The following is a 9,801-nucleotide window of genomic DNA, read 5'->3' as shown; positions in this document are numbered from 1 at the left end:
TTTATACTCTTTTTTCAATTGAATATCAACAAACAAAATCAAAAACAATTGTTATTTTTTTTTTTTTTTTTGTATCAGAGGCTATATTTTGACAAATTAAATAAATAAGTTTTTTTTAAAACAATAAGGAAAAAGTCGATCAAAATGCATGTAATGTATATTATAAGAGCACACTCTATAACGATTTAGTACGACTAATAGAGTGCAAAAGGTACTATTTCTGTGAAACCAGTTTAGTTTAATTGTACAATTGTATACACTGTCTATGTTTACTATTTTTTATTTGTACTATTAGTAAAAATTCACGGATATTTGCTTGCACTGATCATGTAGGGTTTTAACACAGTAATCTTCACTAAGATCACTGGGCCGTGAAAATGGTAATTCATACTGACTAAGGGAATCGTAATCATGTTTGTAACCAGCACACTTCTAGTATTGTAAAACATTGATGTTATAGAACCCAGTAGTTACCCGCAATTGTAAAAACATGTTTGTAAGCCAGCACACTTCTAGTATTGTAAAACATTTATGTTATAGCACAGTCTAGGGTACTTGCAAGTGGTACAAAAAAAGGGGGGGGGGGCGGCCGGGGGCGAGGGCTCGGTGGGGGCGCGGGTGTCGTGAGAGGGGGCCGCGTTGCGGTAAGGGGCGTGCTGGGACCCGGCTGGGTTGGGGGGGGGAGTCGGTGGTACGAGGGGGGGTGGGTCGTGGAGAGGCGGCGCCCAGGGGGCGGGTTGGGAGAGGTGGCGGGTGGTAGGGGCGGGGGGTAAGACGAAGGGGGGCTGGGGCGGAGCGGGGGGGCTGTGGGGGCCTAGTGGTTGGTGTCCGGGGGGGGGGTGTGGGGGGACGAAGGGGGGGGTGCGCGCGGCCGGTGGGGCGGGGTCGGGGGCGCGGGGCCCCCGCGCGCGGGCGCGGCCCGTGCGCGGTGGGGGCTGGGTTCCGCGCGGGGCTGGGGGGCGGTGGGTCCCGCTCATCCTGGGGGGGGGTGGCGAGGTACGGGAGGCACCCCCGAGCGGTGGGGGTGGGGGGGTCGTGCCGAGTGGAGCGCGGGCGGGAACTTATGGAGGATGGGGGATACGGTCGTGGGGACGGCGTGGTCCTTGTGGGGTGTAGTTCGGGGCACGGGGGCCGGTGGGGTGCAGTGGGGGGGGCACGGAGAATGGCGCGAGGCCGGGGGGTGGCCGCAGGGGCGGCTCGGGCCGAGGGGGGCCTTGGACGGATCCGGGTGAGGCGGGCTGCTGACTGGTACGGGGGGGGGCTTTGGCTAGGCGGTGCGGGGCCGCACGCGGGTGACTGCGGGGTGGGAGAGTCGCGGTGAGAGGGAGCGCGGTGGGGGGGGGGGCAAGGGGGGGGTGGGAGTCTGGTGCAGGGGGCGGTGGCGTGGTGCGCGTCTTCAGGGACGGGGGGTTTCGGAAGCTGCGCGCTCAGGCGAGGGATGGCGGGGGTTCCGGGGCACGGGGGGCCGGCGCGTGGCCGGGGGCGCCGGGGTTGGTGGGGGAGCGGGTGCGGGGCTGCTTGGCAGTTGCGGGTGAGGCCGGAGTGGGGGGCGGAGGGGGCGGGCCGGGTGTGTGCGGGAGAGGGCTGCGCAGGGGGTGTGCGGGCGGCTCGTTTCGCGTGGTTGGGGGGGCGGGCTGGGGGGGGGGGTGGGGCTGGGGCTGGGTGGGCGACGGGCGTCTAGGTGGAGGAACGGGAAGAGCGGGGGGGCCGGACAATCGGGATCGGGGCCGGGGCGATGTGGGGGTGGGGGGGGGGGGAGCGGGTGAGGGTGGCGCGGGGGGGGGCGGGTCCTCGCCTGAGGATGAGGGGGCAGGTGGGTTGGGAGGGAGTAGTCGGGGGCGTAGTACGGGGGTGGGTATGTGCGTTGGGGGGTGAGGCTGGGCGGGCGGGGCTGGGTACTGTGTGGTGGTCTGCTCTGGGGGGGGGGGCGCGGGTGAAGGGGGGCGGGGGAGGGGGTGGCGGGCGGGTTGCTGGCGTTGGAACGGAGGCGCGCGGCGGGTGGGGTGTAGGTCCTTGGGGGTTGGGGGACAACCGTGGGATGGTGGGCTGAGGTCGTTGGGGAGTGGGGGTGGGTAAGGGGTGGTGAGGTGGGGGGGTGGGGGGGGGGTTCGCCCGTGTCGGGGCACGAGGGGGGGATGTAGGGGGGCGGGCGGGATGGGGGAGGGTAGGGGGCGGGCGGGGCCGGTGTGCTGGGCTGTGGTTGGTGGGACTGCGGGGGCGGTGGTGTGGGCCGTGGGGCCGTGGGCCGCTTGTGGGGGGGGGGGGGTGAGGGTGGGTTTGGGGGGGTCTGTTTGAGGGTGGGCAGACTGCGGAGTCATGGGTGGGGGGTGGGGGAGCGGTGAGGGGGGGGGGGGGGTGGCAGGGCTAGGGAGGTCGGGGTTGGGGCGTGGGGTGTGGGGGGGGGGGGGGGGGGGGGAGGGGGAGGGGGGGGGTGGGTTTGTTGGGGGATGTGAGCGCAGGTTGGGGGTGGGGGGGTTCGCGCGGTGGGTGGGGCTGGGGCTGGGTCGTGTGGGTCGGGTGGGGTGGAGTGGTTGGGGTGGGGGCGGGGGCGTGGGGGGGGGGTGTGGTTTTGGTGGTGGGGGCGGGGTGGCGGTGGGGTGGGGCGGGGGGGAAGGGGGTGGGCTGGGGGGTGAGGGGGTGGGGGGGGGTGGCGGGGGGGTGGGGGGTGGGTGGGGGGGGGGGGGCGTGGTGGGGGCTCTGGGGGCGCTGGAGGGGGTGGAGGGGAGGAGGGGAGCGGGTGAGGGTGGGGGTGGGTGTGGGGTGGGGCTGGGGGGGGGTGGGGGTTGTGTTGGTGTCCGCCAGCAACTACTAGTATTGTAAAACATTTGATGTATAGCCCGTAGTTACTGCACTGTAACATGTTTGGGAAGCACAATTATTAGTATTGTAAAAAATTCAATTTTTATGTGGGCGATACGTTTCATGTTTTTACCATTTAGGATTGTTGTGCGTGCTTAAAAAGCGGTATGGGTTTTCGAGAATTTTTTGTCTCTTAAATGGGGTCAAGGGTTTTAGGGGTTCCGGCGGGGACACCCCCATCAGATCCCAGGCCAGAACTCCTGGACTGTAGGAAGCTAGGAAATCTATTTTAGAAGTTTTTAAAATTTTAACTGTTTCTTACAGTGAATATAAATAAAGACAAAATATGAACACTGAAATGGTTAAAATATATTAATTTTGGATTGATGATTATGATGACGATTAATGACACGATGACGATGGGATGATAAAATTTATCCCTATAAAAGCTAATAACATAATGCTTGTTTTCTAGTGAGTCGATATCGGGTGGGATTGAGGATTCGTAAGAAAGATGCAAATGCCCATATCATTTTCATCTCCTTTGAACAAGTAATCACCCTTCTCTTCATCAATAATATATCTCTAAAGGGTTCATATGTAACATCTCAGTTGGTCCACACTAATCCATCTAGTTCATCAAATGATCAAAGGAATGTGATGAATTATGCTATTTTACGAAACTAATCGAGGTTTGTCGGGATTGCTACCTGTTGGGGCTGTAAATGTTCTACGGAAAATAATAGATGTCTCTGACAGAAGTGCAATTTACGCAAAAGAACCACTCTTGGACCCGTCCCAAAAGAGGTAAGGGAATGCCGGCCTCCTTCTTAGAGTGAATTCATTTCTTTGTTCCAAGTCTTTGAATCTTCGTCTACAAAAAAGAAATGAGAATCCTGGACCATCCTCCTTGCTAAGCGTTGACAGAGTTCTTCACCTGATCCCTTGGCAACAGGCTTGTATGCATAGATCTGTTTCTCTATTAATGGAATCCTGGCACTATTTATATGGTAACAACTTTTGGGAGAATGGCCCTACTGGTGTTATAGGGACGGGGAAATGGCTACCTTAGTCACTTGCATCCCAACGATGAGAATCGCCTCATAAAACGTCCCATGCTCTTCCAAGATTTTAAACAGATGCATTGGACGTTTTCACGCAGGTTCTCAGGATTTGCTTTCCTTTCGTGGACTGCCACTGGTGAGCGGTACGCTTGGGCTTGGCCATCTACTCAACACTAAAACAAACAGTTCACACTAATATTAATATAAATATTAACAAGAATGTTAATCGCGGTAGGTTGGCCCCGCTTAGCAGCAGGAGTAGCAGTAAGAGAAGTAGTGAAAGTAAATACGAAAAAAAAAAAATTATGAGGATTAGACATAAAACACATAATGACAACAAAAATCACGGTGACCTGCAATTTCTTCATAGGCTCTTATACCAAAAGAAACCATCTTCTGCTGCCACCATAAGTAGCAAGATTAAGTGTAGACCTCGAAGAGGCTGTTAATTGGAAATAAGTGTATTCTGAACTCCTGATCAGTTGGCTTCCATACTCATGGGATTTAGATGAGGCCTTTTAAAGCAAGCAGTTGGTTTACTCAGCCTGTAATGAATAAAATATCAAATACAATCGAATAGCACCTCTTTAGCTTCGTGTTTGTTACATCATTTCAGATCCATGTCAATGCCACTCCTTAAGCTGCGGAATTCATTCTTTCATGTTGTAAATATTTTGAGAATATGCAAAGAAATTCAAGGGAAATGGATATGACATTGCTCTGAAATGGGCATTGCCCATGCAAAGATAAGATGTCTAGTGGGCACAGACTGTATTGTTTTACAGTTATTTTACTCACTTTACAATATGTTCTCACGGATTCATCAACCTGAGGAAGGATAACATTTTCCCCTAAAAAGCAAAAAATGAACGACAATATAAATCGAATGACTTACATCCCTTGTGATCACCGAAACAAGAATTCACACTCAATGCATAAAATTTGGCGTAACAGCTGGAGTACTCCCATTATCATTCATGTCCTTCTGAAAAAGTAATGGAAACAGATTTTAATCACAAGTAAGTAAATAGACAAATATATTCCTGCTGTGGGGTTTGTTACCTTCGGGAGCATTCTCGTTAATTAGAATACTCTTTATTCCTCCAGCCACTGCGGTATTACCGGCGAGGAACACAATAACTATCAAAACTTACAATATTCAACTAAGTTAAATAGATTAAATAAACGATCATGCATTAAATCAAAAGTGAAAGAAACAGTAAGAATTTACCCATTTTAAAGTTCACTACTGGTCATAATGTCATATGTCCACAATTACACCGGAGCACCTTACCAAATTAGGTCCTTGTTTGCGCATGGAGCACAAAGAAAGACCCTGTTCTAATGGCAAACCCACTCAATGAAATTAAGGATAAAAATTTGCAATACTGAACGCAAACAAACTACGGTGTATTCTTATTGAACTTCTTTATCGGGGTTTAAGACTCTTTTCTGAACTTTCAAGCAAGTTTTCGTCTGAATAGGGTGAAGGTACTAAAAGAATAACTTACCAAAAAATATGGCCTGGGCAATCCACAGGTGCAAATGTTTTTTTCTGTTGAAATTTTTTCTACTGGAAATTTGAAAACTGGAAAATACTATCTCAAAATTTAGAATTGAATTAAAAAGAACACCAAAATTTATGTGATTATAAAATTTATTTATGATATGGGCAAGGGTTAATTAAGCGCTATGATTGGTCATGTGGTCAGTAACGTGATAGTACAGACCAAAAATAAGTTACTTCATAGCCTTGCCATACCATATAATAAATATCTTATTAACATCGTTTGCCACAGTCCGTACCATAAGTAAGGACCCTCGTTTTTCCAATTTTTAGGGGCCGCACGCTATGCGCTTGGGCCATAAGGCAGTGGACCCCCCAAAAAACTCGGTCCATAACGTAGACAGACCTTGCACTCCAATAATAAGAGCTATATATAACTTAGGGTATTTTTGATGTAAAGCATCAGAAATCGAGGGCACTCTGTAGAATCTTGACCGATGAATGCTGGACATTTCTTTAGGTCATCTTCTTGAATTACAAAGGAAGAAATACAGCCTATTCCAGTACGTTATCCATCGAACAATCCCAGCCAGCACTGCCGCTCCCCTCCCCCTTCTCTTCCACCCCTCTTTCCCTTGTCCTCCCCCTCTCCGCCCCCCACCTTCTCTCTACCTTTCACCCCCCTCCTGCACTTCTCCCCCTCCACCTCTCCCCGCCCCCCCCGCCATCTCCCCCCCCTTCTCTTCTCCCCCCTCTTTCTTCCCTCCCCCCCTTTCCCCTCTTTTTCTCTCCCTTTCCCTCCCTCTCTCCCCCCCTTTCTTCCTTTTTCTTTTTTTCCACTCTCTTCTTTTTTTTTTCCCCCTTCCTTCTCCCCCTCCCTTTTTCCCCCCTCCCCCCCCCTCCCTCCCCACCTTTTTCCCCCCCGCTCCTCTCACTCCCTCTCTACCCCCCCCTCCCCCGACCTTTCTCCTCTCTCCTGCCCCCTTCCCCCCTCCCACCATCCCGAAAACGTGGGGCTTTATTATTGCATCTTAAATTTAGAAACCAAAGTTTCCTATATAAATAGATCAAATTATCTTATATATTGTTTTGGAGTCATGGTAATTTTAAGATGATAAAGTAGAGATGTGTGCAGGTCAGTTGTGTCGTGTCATATTATCCAAATACATATACTGCTGGGTAAAATTATCCTGACATATCCTGCGCCATGTGCATAGCTGAATTGTGGACATGCCAACTCTCCTGTACTAATAAGGTCTGATCGCCCCATGGTTATTTCAAGATATGTCAATGATAAAAAAGGAAAAAAAATAAAATTTATAAAAAACCATTTACAAATATTGCGTCTTTATGAAAAACTATTACTCAGTGCTTGTTCAATTGACAGCAAATATCGTACTAGTCTGAGGTGTTGTGGGTGAATATGCTTCATCACCAACCACGTTTATAAGCAAAATACACAACCATAGCCGAATCCTCATGGTTTTTGAATGCAAAAAATGTCCATAATTTAAAGAACAATTCGCTACCATATTAATTAACTATTTTAAACATTATCAATAAAAGTGTTTATCACCCTTTCACCTCCTTTTAAGTTTCAGAACGTCAATGGAACAAAGCATGCTGCAGGCATCCCAAAAACAGATGTGTTACATTCAAGCAATATACTCCTTTTGATCTTATGACAGATCCTGCCTTGAAAGTCATGACCAGTCCTTTAAAACAATAATAATAATAATATGTGGCACAAACTCAAGGTATGCCTAGAAGGTAAACTTATCCTTTATTATAAACGGATTTTTAAAATGTTATATTATTATACCTCTTTCTCATCTTTGAGCTTGCATCTGACCTCCGAACTATCTGCATTTGGATATTCCTCTCCATATAAATTTGTCCACTTTATATTGGTCAACGGACATAGCACTCGCCAGACAGAAAGTGTGCAGCAGAAAGAAGACCAGCACCAGAAAGTGGATCCCTCTGAAAGCCCCTTCCCAGCTGATCTCTTGCGGGGTAGACCAAAACAAGCCATCAGCTGACAAAAAACATCTTCTTTCTACAAAATTTCAAATTATACAGTATGTTATAAATAAATAAGGGAGTAATAAAGCATTATAGAGGGGTGACTGTGACAATTACATCTATAATGTTGAGCTTAAGATGCAAAAACAATATCACCGGAGTAATAGAACATACATCAAAACCCTAAAACCCAACAACTATCATTACTATATTCAACCTCTGATGGATCAGGGCATGCAGGGCATTTTTATGCTTTAAGTTCAATTTCTAGATCCTCATATGTCACCAACAGGTACACTTTCAAGGCTTTAAACTGATACGTAGGCTAGTAACAAATAACTGACGATTGTGATTATAGTTTATAATGATTTGGGATATCCTTATTCTATCCTTTTATCACTAAGTTTTTTTTCTTGATTAAGTAGGGCAATATGTCACCTGAATTCCTCAAAGCTTGTGCGTAATTGTCTAAATGTTACGAGTCTGCAATAAATGTAGGATATACATTTATCATAATCAAGTTCTTCCTAATTATAAAATGATACTTTATTAAACAAAATAAATTATATGTATACAATATTTATTACTTTTTATTTCCGTTTTTTTGGGTCTATTGATCCCACTCCCAGGCAGGAAACCATGTCCCAGCCTCCAGAAAAGGCAATCCCAGCTCCATTTACCCCGTCAGACCCTCTTCTTAAGTGAATTCAAGATTTTGATTTACCTTCCAAATGGTGCATCACTATTATAAAAGAATAATGTTGACAAAATAGAAAAGGAAATTGAAACTATGAACTCAACATTAACGGCCTGTAATCTTAGTAGGAGCCCATAACAAGAGAAAGCCATGGTTGGGGCGCTGGGTAGTGGCGCTGGCCAAAATCTGTGGTAGAACTAACCAATCTTCCAATTAATTGTGGCACAGTGATGTAGGAACCAAAACATTAGGTGTATACCCTAAAAAATTGGAATTTGAAATGATTTTATATTTGTTGTGTAAGTAGTGATACGAATTAATTACCCGGCAAATCTTCTTAAAGGGGGATCCTTGAAGAAATCGTTCAAAATTCAAATTGAGTGAACTTCTTCGGAATAAGCTTTAGCAAAATGTGTTAAAAATATAAACACTGTATGAAGTTTTTGGAATATTCACGGTCGACACAGCATTTATTTTCACTGGTTCTTGTTTGGAGGCTGTGACGTCATTTACTAAACTTCAAAACATAGACCTAATATACATTCTTTGAAGAAATCCTTGATTACTTATTAGTTTCTATTAGGCCGAGAGGTCTTTCTTTTCTTTGAACTGGATATTTTGCATAAAAGACAAAGAATGTATTGGCGATGGTGATGTTGATATATGAACGTTCACAGACTCCAAAAAAGAACCGTTAAACTATCAATACTCTTCGACTCCTCGAAACTATCAGCGATACAAACTGATAACGTGCTTTATTTAAACACTAAAGATTATTCTGAAGAGTTCAGCTCAATTGAAGTCCTTGAGCCGGATTTTTCCGTTCAAGTCCCCCTTAAAAAATACTGGCTCAAGATTGACAGGTGACCACTATAATATATACGGTGCAATAGTACCTATCCATCTTTAATCACCATATCTTTAATATGATATACTTGCTGCTGCATCCCTACGAGAAGCACGTTTCAAACAGTATAGACCACAATTACATAAGTTGTATATAGGTGCTGCTATATAATTGTACTGTTAATAGGAGTATGCGGATTATTTGATGTACATTCCTGGGTAATCAATCAAAGTTAAGGACAAATTGATTTGGTGGCACCATTTCAGCAAATCAGGCATAAAAGCAGGATTCCTGTAGCAAGGTCTTTGTAAAACATGTATTGTCCCACTTCCATCCTTAGAACAAACACTGCATATTTTACAGTAAGAGAAGAGTATGCAATGTGTTATACAGGATCAAACGTCTGAAATTAATTCAGATCTCAGGGCGGGCAATGTACGTAGTTGATAGAATACTTGCTAGTATGCAAGGCATATACAAAACAGATTTCACACAGAAAAAAGAATCGACGACAACAACACCAATCAAGAAACCCAGTAGCTAGATTTCGCGTAATTTGACATGCTGCAAGTCTTTATCAAAAGCTGCAGTAACACATTACGTTTTTTGTAGAGAAACTTTAATTAAGTTTGCTCTTAATTTCCGACACAGTGCTTGACCAGCACTAGAAAACCTTTTTTACCCGTAGGGGATTGTGGAACAAGGTCAACTTTAACATTGAAGCGATCAAGAGTTATGGCAAGTCGAGTATATGTATCGAACGCCCAGGGAAATTGCCCCATAATCATCTTGTGGACTATTAAAAACAACTATAGCGATCTATCAACGGTGATCCTAATCTTCAACTTTTGTTCGGCCCCAG

At 46.5% G+C, this 9,801-nt stretch overlaps 1 protein-coding gene across 1 annotated transcript in view; it reads left to right on the top strand.

The window, feature by feature from the left end:
* The first annotated feature begins 6,495 nt into the window (after positions 1-6,495).
* The window catches only part of LOC148911295 (uncharacterized), a 5,965-nt gene continuing 2,659 nt past the window's right edge, over positions 6,496-9,801 (top strand). Inside the window, exon 1 of the mRNA XM_089029937.1 lies at positions 6,496-6,505. Coding sequence (XP_088886063.1) covers positions 6,496-6,505 — 10 coding nt within the window. The remainder of the gene's footprint in view (positions 6,506-9,801) is intronic.

Source organism: Actinia tenebrosa, unplaced genomic scaffold, assembly GCF_029948245.1.
Source record: "Actinia tenebrosa isolate PJP-AT-01 unplaced genomic scaffold, QUT_ActTen_1.0 PGA_scaffold14__42_contigs__length_11649687, whole genome shotgun sequence".
In the NCBI taxonomy this organism is placed as follows: Eukaryota; Metazoa; Cnidaria; class Anthozoa; order Actiniaria; family Actiniidae; genus Actinia; species Actinia tenebrosa.
Note: the sequence above shows the minus strand (reverse complement) of the source record. Positions and strands in the feature narration are given on the sequence as shown.